The 14,984-nt window shown below is 37.9% G+C and overlaps 2 protein-coding genes across 11 annotated transcripts in view; one reads left to right on the top strand and one right to left on the bottom strand.

Moving 5' to 3' along the window:
• The window catches only part of LOC107981573 (hepatocyte nuclear factor 4-gamma), a 436,128-nt gene that overhangs the window by 80,485 nt on the left and 340,659 nt on the right, over positions 1–14,984 (bottom strand). The gene's annotated exons all lie outside the window — the stretch shown is intronic.
• Positions 719–14,699, top strand: LOC116416605. Its single transcript, XM_031925557.2, has 3 exons — positions 719–949; positions 1,256–1,557; positions 13,538–14,699. Exons 2-3 carry the CDS (start codon positions 1,260–1,262, stop codon positions 13,678–13,680), a joined length of 441 nt encoding a protein of 146 aa, XP_031781417.1. The 5' UTR covers positions 719–949; positions 1,256–1,259; the 3' UTR covers positions 13,681–14,699.

Raw genomic sequence — 14,984 nt, 5'->3', positions numbered from 1 at the left:
TTTAGTGATTAGTTTGAGAGCTAGAATTCAAAAACCTAAAAAAATGAATTTTCTATGTTGTACGGTTATGGGAGTAATAAGGCTTTATAATAATTAACTTGAAATTTTGGGAAAAGATCATTGCATGGTTTATAAAATTTTATAATTTCTAATATATTAGGGTAAATTTTTTTTCATGAATTATGTACACACAAACCTCTGAGAAGCAGACACGTAAAATCAAAATCTCCCATGTATAATTATTATGAAATAAATACTATTCATGAACTTACTTGTTGATTGCAGTAATTTTCCTCGGATGTACTTTTCCGCATTGAATAATTTGTAAGGTCTTCTCTTCTTCCTGATCTTAAATAACGTTTGTATCTTTTAATTTCTATTTCTTCACCAGAGTCGTCAGATTCAGACATTTTACTTTTATAAGTTTATTATAGTGATATCGAGAACACTAATAATTTTAGGGTGGATCCTATTTTGTAGATCGTATTTTACCGTTTTTAATCGGTTCAGTGTGTATCAAAATTGTTTATTTCGAAACCGTGAAAAAGTAAACACATAACGACGGGATATGTATTATACAAAAACGTAAATATACAAACCTATATACTTCATGACTATATATATAGTTGTATAGTTACCAGAAGGAACTAGCGAAAACTGTGACAGATCTTAAGGTATGTATAGCATATGTATGTAATCATCTCATCTCTGGTTGAATATATATATGCGTGTGTGTATATTTGTGTGACTATGTATATCTCCGTAGTATTTGTTACAACTAAATTAATCAACAACGCAAATAAAAATTCAACGAGATAAATTAATATCTAATAGAAATAAATCTTAATTAAAGATTTTGCGTATATACGTGATCGCGATTCTTCAAATAAATATTTGGAAGGAAAATTGACCAACATTGCTTTTTCTACAAAACTTGGTAAAATTCGAGGTAAAATTGCATAATTTATAAATATTATATTGTAAAAAAAGTTTATGGTTTTATAGTGTTGATAAGGCATAAAAATTTATATGCAATCACACTATGTCTTAATTCCAAACTGATTAAATTGTGTATTTAGATGATGAATTCGTTTTGATTTTATTGATATTGAATTTAAAAAAATACTTTTTTTTCAATTCTGTTGACATCACAACTCTAAATTTATTATGTAAAGCAAACGATTTTACTAACTTTTTTTACAGTAATTAATCTGTTGTCAATATAACAAAGGTTATACTTAGAAAATTTTTCTAGTACAATGAGTGTGCAAGGCACTTCTTTAAATGCGCCGGAGGTACATAGCATTTTAAAATATGCTTGCGTTCGTTTTGATGATGATGCATCAAACTTATACATCAAGGATATTCAGTGCATCATCGAAAAGTCTCCAGGCCCAGCAGGAAAAGTTACATTCAGAAAGTTTTTACCAAAACATGAGGATGATTTTGATAAAAAGAATTGTTATCACGTGAAATGGCAGTGTCAAAAACCATGTACGATAAAATCAAGTCATAGATGTGATCCATTTTTAAAGGCTAATATTCTGTATCTAGGTGGTAAGTGTACTTATAAATATACTTATTTCCTTCTATTCAATGTTAATTCATTCATTTTTTGTGCATGTGTATTTTTAAAGCGCAAAGATTAAGTTTGTCTCTACCATTATTTAATTTCTTATTGCAATTTTTCTATAAACTAGAGTTTGCATAGCGCACATCGTATGCTCTAATCTCAGAAACGTTTAGACTTCCTGACTTAGACACATGCACACTTCATGAGCCAAGCATATAGCAATTAAGTAGAAAATTCAAACGTTAGAGCCAACCCTGCGGGTCTACTTTAAAGACAAAATTCGACCATATAACGTCTATCTTGGCTTCACTGCATCAATATTGATATATAATTTGTATTTGTATGTGAAGCAATTTATGTTCATTATATTATTTTTCAATACTTTATAGGCGGAATGCTAATTTTATGCATTTAAGTAAACACGTGATCCAACTGTATGCTTGTCGGTTTGTAAAAATAATTTTTGCTACACATGCAAAAGATGATTTTCTACTTTCATCATTATTGCAAAATCATATAGAAAAATTTTACACGTCAAGAGAGTTTCCTTGATACGCAACTAGTCGAAATGAGGGCTTTTTAGGTTTGTTATTATTTTCTGAAATAATTTACTTACAAAGTTATACAAATTGCGATGCATGAAATAAGATTCATACATCATAATAAAATATGTCTATTTGTTCTACTTTTGTTCTAATTATTATAAAAGGATTCATTAAAAGCTGCATAAAAAACTTGCACATCACTTTTTGAGGTTAAATACACAATTTTTTAAGAGCAGTAAATATTTATCAGACATTTATCCTGTAAAAAAAATTATTTATTTAATGAAACTAGTAATTTTACCAAAAAACACGCAGAGGTAAACATTGTTATCTGATCACAGGACTGGGGTGTATACAGACAAAAAAAAATTAAAATAGTTATATACTAAATTCTTACAAACTAAAAAAACAATTTGTATTATTAAATATATCATTTTGAACAAGTAATTACAGTACAATTTAAAACTGTAGGCTTTTAAGATAACTTTAAACTATCACTACTCACAGATGAGTTTTACTCAACTTTTAATCTTAATAATTTGCGCATGTTTTTCTATATTTACAGTTTTTTATTCGTTTGAAGCGCATTAAATATCACTATGACTTTCTTAAAACTATTCTTATAACGAATTCTTTTCTTGTTTTTGGGTATAATAATACTTTTGTTTCTTGTTATACTATCTGACGATAGTTCATATTATAGCTACTTTTTGAGTGCTGTTAAATCTATACATTAGTACAACTGCCCATAAGACTGCCTAAAAAAATCTGATCAAAATTATTATTATAAAAAATTATCATCTTAAAAATTATATTGAAAAGTCCTCGAAAATTCTTTAAAAAGATCTTTTTCAATCATAACCAAGGAAATCCTTTGACTCAAACCTTACCCATTCATTGCAAAATAGACGATGTGTATTTCATTGTTTTATTTGTTGTGAGACAGAGCTGTTAAAAAATGTTACATATTTATTTATGTGCTATATTTATTATATTTATTAAGTGCTATATAAGTATTATAAAATGTCCCCACTACAACAAAAATTCACGTTTTCATATTATAAAATTACACTCTCCTATATTAAAAGTAACACTTTTATCACACTTCCATTTCTACCATGGTATATAATAACATGCATTATACATATATAAACACATACAGAGAGGCCTGAACACACACAAGCATACCTGAGAGAAGTTTGTGTGTAAAACAACTTGAGCTTTTCAATCACGTGATGCTTCGTCATATATAACATTATAAAAAATAGACAAAAATAGACTAATAATAGACAATAGGGATTGATTAAATTTTCAATCAAATTAGAAGCTATATCTTAATCCTACTTTTTGTATTAGAAGTCGAATAAAATCGATCGAATCGACAAGGATTGACAAAATTCTATACAAATAATCCTATCTAAAAGAATTGATCGCGCCGTCTTAAAGGAAAGCGAAGACAGCGATCTGTGCAGATGTATGAGTTCCTAACCTCAAAAAGTGTATATTGTGAAAATATATGATACGATAAAAAGAACGCACAGAGCGCGTCTAAACTCGCTACGGACTATAAAAGTTTATAAAAGCCAATCGTTGGAATTAGCAATCGAATTTAATAGTTGTTTTTCGCATTAAATTTCATTAACTTCTATTTTATCGATTTTAATCGAGTTCTAATATAAAAAGTGGGATTAAGATATAGCTTCAAATTCGATTGAAAATTTAATATCGAGTTTTTTTAGCAGGGCCACAATACTTCTTGTAGAAAATTTAATGTCCTCTCTAACATCAAAAATTTTCTAATGTATTTTGGCCTCCTGAATCCAAATCACAAGTACCCTAGTGGAAATAATTTGCTGTGCCACGTCATGCCAAAACTGTGCGAAATCGTGCTATACCGAAACTGTGCCAGACTGTGCCACACGGTGATACATATATACCAATTCGAATATTTGGTAATAGCTTGGCACAGTATGGCACAGTGTGGCACGGTACGGCTCAGTGACTACTGATGGCACAGTATGTCCCTTACAAAAATATCGTGCAGGTATATCAAAAATTTAAAAAATGGACCTGAGGTGCGATCGAACCTGATTCTCCGGCGTGACACTCAAACGCCTAACTTCCTGAGCTAATTTCTTATGTTCTTTTAGATATATTTTTTTCTTATAACGAACACCAAATATAAAATTATAATTGAATAAAATATTCTTAAGTCTCATAAACTATGAACTGTTGATATTTATGTAAGGTTAATATATATATATATATATATATATATATATATATATATATATAATATTTAAAACTTATACGAGAGCTTATATCACGAGAGCTTTATACTTATCATAAACATGAAAGAGCCTCAGTATGGAACACTGAGCCACACTATACGAAACTGTGCCACATCGTGCCCAACTGTGCCAGACTGTGCCAAACTATCCTAAGCTATTACCAAATGTTCGAATTGGTATATATGTAGCACAGCTTGGCACAGTGCGGCACAATTTCCATTTCCACTAGGGTAGTTATCAATAATTTATTATTGAATAATCGATAAGATCGTAATTTTAACTCGGGACAAACGTTTCCTCAAAGCTTTTTAGCTGCGCTCTCAGCATGGCTTCCCCCTCTCTGCAGCGCAGATACTTTTGAACGCGCCTCTACAGGCCGCACGCACACATCGTTAGACTCGCCGCGTCGGTAAGCGAGAGACTCAGCGGGCTCGCGGGACCAGCATAGGGATCGCGTGTTAATCTACCAAACTTTAAGTCCTTATATCTAAGCTTCTAGATGTCGGATTGATCTGAAATTTTAAAGTTTCATCATTCATTTTAAATTGCAAAGTTTCATCAATTTCCTACGAAAATGATTTTGGTGGTAAACCTCCTTAAGTCACGAGTATCGTATAAAATTTTATAGCACAGACTGATAAAATCCACAAGTCGCACCTTTTAGTGACTAAAGTAGTCCTTATTTGCACATCAAGGTTATCGCCCGAGCTTAACGAGTGCACTCACACGGTGCAAAATAGTACTACTGTAGTCACAGATAGGCGTAACTTAAAAGCAGATTTTAGCCACACTGTACTATAAAATATTATAACAAAAAAAACTTTGTCTCGCAAAGAGTTGAACTTGGGATTTTAAAGTTATGAATTAAGTGTCTTGATCGCTTAGCTATCGTAATCTTTCATATCTTTAGATTTAAACTGTCATTAAAAATTCACATATCTAAATGCTGTTTCTTAAATTTGTGTACAAACCACATGTCAATACTAACAAGTATCATTTCATTATTGTGTGACGTGGCAAAAATCCGTGAAAACGAATTTTTACTTTCGTTTTTCGGCCTCTTATCTACATGATTTTTATTTCTAAAATGTTCCATTTCCAAACTCGGAAGAAGTCCCGCTAGATTGCCTCAAGTCGAGTTACACAGGGATGACTGGAAGAAACACACCAAAGTATAAGATCCAATTCACTCTTCATTGCAACCCAAAAGTTTCAAAATAATCTCTCTCTTAGCGCCCCACGCCGCCGTGTTCGAAAAGGTTTCTGTCGACACGTGCCTCGCCCACGGCAACACAAAGTGGACCTGGTTTCTCAGAATCAGATCTGAAACTTGTCCTGTACATTCTTGCTCTTTTCTTCAATTTCATGGTTTTCAGCCGCGTTTTCTCTTGCAATCTTCTTTCGATCGCCTCTCTCGCGCGCAACATCAACGCACTGAACGCACGCAAATAACGTTATCTATAACGCTCAATGTCATCGACCTCCCCCCCTCCCTCTCCCTCTTCCTCGTTTTTTTCTTTCAGAACACGCTAACTCAGCCTTTTATTCCCTTTTGTTGGTGCTTGGCGGCCATTCTCTCGCCGCACACTTGATACACTGACTCGTTTTGCCACACATAGCGACCTCGCGAGGACTCAGCGCATGATCCTTTCGATACGTGCCGTTAATTCTTGAAGTATGGATATGCTAAAGTTTGTGCCGCATCTAGAGCGCTCTGGCCCACTCTTACCGCTCCACTAATCCATTAGTTTTAGTTTTTTTCAATATTATATTTATATAAAATCACTTCATAGAAGTATTTCGTATAGCATCAGTAGTAGTAAAAGAGAAATCTATGTCAGAGCACGGGAAAATAAGTATGACTATTTTTAATTGAGATTGTCTTGGATGTTTATACGATGGACTAGGATGTTGGCGATTCAAATGATCTACTCGAACTATGCGTTTCTTTTCTTGTAATTTATAGACTTTCTCTGAAGAGGGACGATGAAAATATACAAGGTTAAATGCATAGTTTGTGTAGATCATTTAAATCCCCAACACTTGATTATTTATACTTATGCAAACTCGCGATATAACATATGATGCTCAAATGATTCCTCATATTATTTTCATGTTATTCCTCTTATAAGAATTCAGTCAAGTTGAACGCATTTTTTACGTCTAGTGTAATGATACCACAGTACTTCCTGGATTCTTCTTTCCATCTTTTTCCTTTTATCGATGATTAGGCAGTGTCGATCACTAAGCTAACACTAAGCTGATCATATCAAGATAATAACATCTAGAGTGGAGCGCTTCTTCTTAAAGACACATTGTTAATCATCGAGTCCACTTGATCTTTCTATGGCCTGGTCCATCCTTACGCAGATTATGCGTTTAAGAATCTTGCTTGAAGTGTATATCATCCATAGTGGTCTGTACGATGCGGATTCTCCGGGTGGCTTATCTCCTTCTGGTAGCAGCATGGGACGTTGTTATTTCCAGTTCGCAGGAAACGTTCTTCCCTTAAAATACGAATTAAACAAGTCTTCGAAGACTTCAGGCCGGGCGTGGATAGCAATATTCCAATGCAATATTGGGTATGCCTTTCGGGCTTGGAGTCGTGTTGTATCCCACCTTTTTGCATACAGTCAGCAGCTCCTCCGAAGTGATTAGGGTAATAGTTACATTGTCTGCCCTTTTCTAAATTTCATATGTTTCGTCTAATTTAAGAGGAAATAGCATAGTTACGATACGGTGCCTTAATTTTGTGCACTTAGGAGGCGGTACGTAACTTCACTTTATCTTTTTGATTACTACTTTATAAGGTTGGCCCCAGGGATCCAGTTTGACCTCGTCCTGCAGTTCTTTGACGCTCCTTCGCTTGTTGTCACGAATTATCCTCTTGAGTTTCCGCTTAACGTCCTTTATTTCCAGCTCTCGTGCTTTTACTATATCCTGGCATCTACCGGTCTTATAATATTTCTTCCTCACCCGCTGTTCCTGCCTCCTAGTTCGTTGGCACTCGCCGCGGATACTCTCAACTTCGTTGTCTCACCATTATACTGTCGGTCGTCTCAGATTTGGCACTATTTGTATAGTGTTCACTTACCATCCACTCGTCAACTGAGTCAATCAGGCAGCTGTTTACATACGTCAGACCTACTATAGATCCCGTGTCTCATCTTCTGAAGGTGTGGGTGCAGCCTTTATTGGCTAATACCAAATCTAGAGAAGAGAATGCCTCCAGGAGCACCTGTCCTCTTCAGTTAGTCCTTTGGCTGTCCCAATCTACTGCCCAAGCGTTAAGGTCACCAGCAATAATCACTGGCTTTCTTCCTCTGATATCCTGTACCAGTATATCTAACAATCGTTCGAATTCTTCGATTAACGCATTTAGTGAGGCATAGAAGCTGTAGATATATATACCTGCTATTTTTGCTCGCACAAAACCTTCCACTCATGTAGCTGATTTGTCCTGAAAAGCAGCCTCCCCGCATGTCCAAATTGCTGCTTTGCCTAATCCATCAGATTCCCATGTCGACTCTTCCAGGTTTCTATATTGCTCGCACACAATGGCTACGTCTACCTTCTGCTCATGGACACATTGGGTAAGGAGGTCCTAAAGTCAGTTAAATCACACCTTTAACCATAAGTTTTGTAGAAAGGGAAGGCTCGGCTCAAGTAGCTTTCGTGAAAATCGGAATACCATAGCAAAACCAAGAGTTGTACGAATTAAGCACTGAGCTGCTGCGTTCTCTTACAGTTTAAAATGTCTTTCTGTGCATCAATATTTCTCCGGGTCTTATAAGTGATTATATACTGGATTGCATACTTATGTCAATAATCGTATCAGGTCAAGTGCGTGTGTATGTGTGTGTGTGTTTCTTTTTTTTTATTTTTATGTGGCGTAGGCAGAGCAAGCTCTGTACAAGTGGCCCTCCGACACCGGATTTCCACAGGTACTATCGTTGAATAATACTTCCTTGGGGCCCATTAACTAGCCTTTTTTGGCTTCTCCTTTGAAGTTTGACATTTCCATACATCCCCACCCACCAAGGTGATTAGGGGTTCAGGATCAAACTCGTCTTCTTCATTCTGCATCGTCCAGCCGCCTGCTTCCTACATCATCGTCCGGTCGTCTACTTCGAACAGCATCAACCGGCCATACTCTGGACAGTCTCAACCCCGACACCTACGTTCATCTGCATCGGGTGAGGAAGTCTGGGCTCAATTCAGTTACCTACGTTCGTCAGCATCGGTCTGAGGAGCACTTACAGGTACTCAACCCTAGCTCCTACGTTCCTCTGCATCGGGCAGGGGAGTGAGGGCTCAACTCTGTGACCTACGTTCCTCTGCATCAGTCCGAGGAGCGTTTCGTATCTACTACCTAGTGGCCTTCGTCTAGCAACAGTTTTACTCAGATGTTTCGCCTTCTCCTTCCCTTCTACTCTCTTCGTCATTTCTAACCTTCTTGAGAATGGTCCTTACGTAGTTGTTTACTGTGCACCAGCCATCTTTCGACGCTAGCATAGCTGTCATTATTGACTCAGGGGTCACCCTAGTCTGAAGGTACGCTCGAGTTCTTCTCGTTCCATTTCGTATCGTGAAAAGTCACAGAAAACATGCTCCGAATCTTTGTTTGCTTCCGAACACACTGGGCAATTTGGATTGTCATCTATCTTGAAGCGGTATAGGTTCGAAAGCACCCATATCCGCTCAAAACCTGCGTAAGGTAGTCATTCACTTCGCCGTGTCATCTATTGGTCCAACCCACAATACGTGGTATGAGGCGGTGCGTCCATCGCCCCTTTCCACTAGAGTCCCATCGTCTTTGCCACTCAGCTAGGGTTTGTTCCTTCACGGATTTCCAAACTTTCTTTTGAGTATTGTCACCACACCGGCTTTCTTCGTATATATTCTTTCGTTCTGTTGCTAGAAGTTCAATAGGCGACATACTTGAGATAGCGCACACTGCATCTTCTGATACTGTTCGGTAGGCAGAAGCGACCCGCAATGCACTTCTACTATGAACCGTTGACAGCTATCGTGCATAGGACTTCACCAACATAGCGTCCATATTGGGGCACCGTATAACATCATTGATGTAGTTACAGTGGCTAGGAGTAACCTCCGTCCCTGCGTTGGTCCACCTACATTTGGCATTAGTCGTGATAGTACAGCACCAACTTTTGCTGCCTTATTGCTCACCCTCTTGAGATGCTGCTTAAACGTTAGTCTGGCGTCCATGGTGATTCCCATGTACTTAATGGTCGGCTGAGAGTCTATTTCGTGTCCGTCCACTGCCAGCGTTATTGTCTCTATTTTTGTCCTACTAGATATAAGGATAGCCTCCGTTTTATGGCTAGAAAGCTCAAGTCCAGTCTGCTTTAGCCAATCGTGGATTATACCTACTGTCTCGTTAGCGATTTTCGTCACCTCTTTCTTTTGCTTTGCTAATACCACTACTCCAATGTCATCTGCAAACCCTACAACCGTTGCCCCTTCGGGTAGCTCTAGCCTAAGTACTCCATCGTACATGATATTCCACAATAATGGGCCAAGCACTTGTGGGACCCCTCCGGTTACTTGATAGGTTTTCGTGCCGCTGTCTGTGTCGTACAAAAGGGTTCTGTCTTTCAGGTAATCAGGCATAATCCTTCTTATATATGTGGGTTACTCTTTTTTCCGTAGTGCCTCGTATATCTTGCCCTAGCTGGCTGAGTTAAACGCATTCTTAATATCCAGTGTAATAATAGCACAGTACTTATGCGATCTAAAATCTTGCCCGGGGTGTCCAGCATGCAGAGTGGTCTGTATGAGGCTACTTCTCCAGGTAGCTTATATTCTTTTTGTATTCGTTTTGTAGGTGTTGCTTCCTTCAGTTCTTAGGAAACGTCCCTTCTTCGAGACATGTACAGGTCCACAAAGACATCGGGGCGTGCCCGTATAGCTTCATTCAATGCAATTTTGGGTATGCCATCTAGGCCTGGAGCCTTATTGTTCCGAATTCTTTTGCATGCAGCCAGTAATTCCTCTGTGGTAATTGTTGGAATGATTTCATCATTTACCTCCGCTTCAGGGATAGCTGTTACTTCCAGTTGAAGGGGAAACAGTGTGGTCACAATACGGTCCAGCAATTCTGGGCTCTTAGGAGGGGGAATATAACCTCCCTTTATCTTCTTCATTACTACTTGGTACGGTCGCCCCCGGGGATCTAGCTGAACCTCGTCCTGTAACTCTTTAAGGCACCGTCGTTTATTTTCTCGGATTTTTTTCTTGAGTATCCGTTTAGCATCCTTCATTTCATTGTTTACGGCGTCTACTATTTCTCTACCTCGACCAGTCTTGTAGTATTTCTTCCCAGCCCGCTGTTCCCGTCTTCTGGTTCGATGACACTCGCTGCGGGGAGCGTCAATTTCTTTATCCCACGAGCATACTGGCGGTCGTCTATTATTGGGAGCCCTCCTTGACATCGTTGCGTCGCAGGTTCGGGTAATATTTCCTATTACCTGCTCGACCCTATCATTCGCCGATCCAAACAACTGTATTTCTTCTAGAGCCAGCAGGAATGTCCCCTTATCATAATCGTTTTCCTTCCGACTCTTTTTGTCGTTGCCCTCCCGTTGAATTTCTGTTTTGATATTTTTATCTCCATTATTATCGCTTGGTGGTCACTATTTATGTAATCATCGCTTACCGTTCATGATCTAACTAAGCCAATCAGGCAGCTACTGACAAACGTGAGATCTATGATGGACTCTGCGTCTCCTCTTTGAAATGTGTAAGAACATTTCTGGTTAACTAAGACCAAGTCAAGGAGGGGGGGCGAATGCTTCCAATAGCGCTTGTCCACTTTCATTCGTCCGTTGGCTGCCCCACTCTACTGCCCAGGCGTTGAAACCGCCTGCTGTCAGTACCGGTTTTCTTCCTACAGCATCCTGTACTAGCCGGTCCAACAGTTGTCTGAATTATCGACATCGGTCTGTTCTATCGACGCGTTAGGAGAAGCATTGCAGCTGTAAATGTGTACGCCTGCGACCTTAGCGCGTACGAATTCTTCATTACGTCTTGTCAGTTTTTCCTGGAAAGCGGCGCCTCCGCATGCCTATATCGCCGCTTTACCAGTACTGTCCATATCCCACGATGGTTTGTTCAGGTCTCTGTATTGTTCAAAGACGATGGCTATGTTGATTTCTGTCTCACGGACATACTGGCTCAGTAGGTCCTGTGCAGTCGCGCAGTGATTTATATTCAACTGCACTATTTTCATTTTCTTCGTCTGTTAGTGGCTTCTACTGCAGCTCGGTAAACTGGGCATGCATAGCTACCAGCTTCGTGGTCACTCTTTCCACCTGTGCCTCCTTTGCAGGGTACATGGTTGGGTTGGTTCTCACACTCCTTTGCTTTGTGCCTATCTTTTCCACATTTAAAGCAAAGCTTACTTCTATCTTCAGCTACTGTGCATTTTCTGCTGATATGGCCAAAACCAAGACAATTATAACACCTAAGCGGCTCGTTTTTGCGGTTAGCCACCCGGATCCTACAGTTGACCCATCCTTTTCTGATCTTAGCCGCTATCTAAGCTGGTACCCGTATTACTGCAACCTGCGGGTCACCGTACGTCTTTCGCAGAGATCTTATCGTAGAGTCTTCTATGATGTTCTCTTCGCAAATTTCCTTCTGTAGTGCTTCTAGTACCTTCTCTTTTAAGGTGAGCATGTCTAGATTTCTTACTTCAATGGTTTCTTCTTGCTGGAGTGCTTTTATTGTGACGCCTTCCACTAGTACCGCTTTAACTGCATCTTGGAAGTCCGAGATTTTGACTTCTCTTGTGCGTTTAAGCTCTATCAGAAGATCTCTTGCAATTGTTCTGCGTATTTTATTTACGCTATTCACCAGCATCTTAAGTGACGGAGCCGCTTTCATTTTTGACAAAATGTCTGCATAGCTCTTTCCTTCTGCAGCCTTGATGATTAAAGCATCCGGTCTAAGAGGTCTTTGCCCGCTTTGGTCCATCCTTACTGGTCCTATTCTGGTTTGTAACGCCAGGTTTGTAATGCCTTTTATCCTCTTTGCTTGCCTTTTTTTCCTTTTTTTTTTTGACTTTCTTGTGGCGACTTTCTGCCATGCTGCCTTTTTAGGTTGATTATGCTCTTTTTTATTTCCTCCATTTCTATCCTACGGAGTAGTTGGGGCTTTCTTTGTTGTATCCGCCTTCCGAGATCTAAGACATGGGGTTGCCTGGGTTTCCCTCCCCTGAGTTCCCGGGCGTTGGCATTGCTATAACTTATCATCTGCCATGCAGAGATTCTTATAGCTTGCTCTTATGACTCGGGCAAGATTTTTAACTTGTTTGTGTATATTGTACCTGTCCCTGACATAGTCCATCAATTCATCGATTCTGCTGCCAAGGCGATCCAAGTGCGCATTCCTTTGCGTTATGCAAACAGCTCTTTTATCCTTGTCTGCATCAACCTTTATTTCCATATCACCTGCGTCTCTACATGCAGCAGTGGTCAGGTGACAAACCTCTGCGACTCCTAAGTGAGTTTGCCCCCCCCCCCCACCCCCCCACCCTAAACTCTATGGGGCCAGCGCCGACCACCAGGGCTTTCACCCGATCGGAATATCGAATCGACGGCGGGACTGGGCTCTGTGGCTTGACCCGCGTATGTGTGTGTATACACGCAGCCAAACACGCATAAAACACACATACACGTACATGCTAAAAGATTTTGATGACATTTACAAACGTTATAGCTGACTTTAACTTTTTATAGCTACAGTTAGCACACCTTAAAAAGTAAAGTCACTATACCTTCTGAGAGCACATCGCAGCTCATGTCGCTTCTACTATAGGGTAAAAGCAATAGCTGCATTTTCTTCTTCTCAGTTTTAACATAAATACGGTCATTAATATACGTCTATGCATGACAATTGTGAACGCAATTTAGAGATTCTCTGAAACATTAGCTAAATCCTTGAAAACGTATACATATTGTACAATATTGCAAATCGTTTTAATGCTTATTTTATATTATTTATTATTTATTTGGTTTCTTTATTTCAAAATTGAACAAATTTGTTACTTTTAACCAATTAAATAAACTTTGTCTTTTGATATTGATTTTATTGTTTTGAAGATTCAAGAGATGCTGTAAGTAAAAAAATTGAAGCTGGAAGAGTTAAATTTTCTAAGATGGAATGGGCTTCGGAATCTACTTACGTGACTCCTGAAAGAAATACACTTTCGCTTGAGAGTAATGAACAAGACGTATCAAAATAATAATAATAATAAGCCAGGAATTTTCAGTAATGGAATCATCCGCGATGAATCACAATCTGATGGAGAAAATGAAGATGATGACTATGTAATATAATTTTACAACAACAAAAATAAGTTATAAACAGAAACAATTTTTACTGTTTCGAATAGTTACTTATGCTACTTCAAATAGTTTTGTTGGAGGTACAAACACTGTTTTTCAATGATGATTATTTTTTTTTAAAGAAACCTTCTAATAAAACCCAGCTCTGTGCGTGCCTAGTGTGTTGCTTTGTTTGTTATTGCTAGCTATTGTGGTCATCTCCTGTTTGCTACCTTTAGTGTATCTATTCTCATTAGAGATTATTGTAGTTTAGGAGTAAATATCTTCTCATAATAAACGCGTTACTATCCCTAATGAAGAAAAAATTCCCACCATTGGTCGCACGATTTTTCATGCGATTAATCGCGCAAAGGAAAATAACGACTTATCGGCAACTATCAAACTTTTTTGTCGTGATTAGTGACGTGTTTCATCGCACAATAAGTCTCGTGACTAATCGCGTAACTTGTATGCAATTGATCTAAATGCAAAATTAGTAAACTTGATAGCAGATTCAAAAGGTATCATCCGAATGGTAACACCTATATTGGCCACCACCCTTACAAATTTCGTATTTTGAACAATTTTATTTTATTTGAAAATTGATTAGAGATAAATGGCGTGACTGGTCACGTGACTAATTGTGATACTCATCGCATGACTAATCGCGTCGAAAAAGTTTGATAAACTGACGCAATTATTTGCGCGATTGATTATGCAAATAATCGCGAAATTAATCGTGTGATTTTTTATTAGTGATAATCTCCTACATGACGTAATTTTTTGACAATGAAGGTTCATCAAAAGTCTATGAAGTCCTTCGACTATATATTGAGATACTTTTTGGAATATTTTCTCGGGTATTCTGATCTGCTAAAAAAAATGAAGTAAATAACGTGCATCTAAAACATTAAAGACAGTATGACCTAAAGTTAATAATAGGAAGTAACTATTTTAAAAAATTGTTTCTGATTTGTCCGTCAAAATATTTAAGGTGAATATACAGCCTTTTTTTGTTCATGACTTTAGTATATTATTGCTCAAAAAAATACTGCAGGTTGTGTGCGTCTAGTATACAGCTTACTATATTTCCTCGATGCTATTAATTTTATGAAGACAGGTGTTTTCTTATTTCTTTTTTTATTTTTTTAATAATTACATCATATACCTCAATAATTCACATTGATCGACCCTTTATGGTATTATTAAATAGCAAACAACA

The sequence above is a fragment of the Nasonia vitripennis genome (assembly GCF_009193385.2).
Source record: "Nasonia vitripennis strain AsymCx chromosome 2 unlocalized genomic scaffold, Nvit_psr_1.1 chr2_random0012, whole genome shotgun sequence".
Lineage (NCBI taxonomy): Eukaryota > Metazoa > Arthropoda > Insecta > Hymenoptera > Pteromalidae > Nasonia > Nasonia vitripennis.
This window is presented reverse-complemented; position numbering and strand designations above follow the sequence as displayed.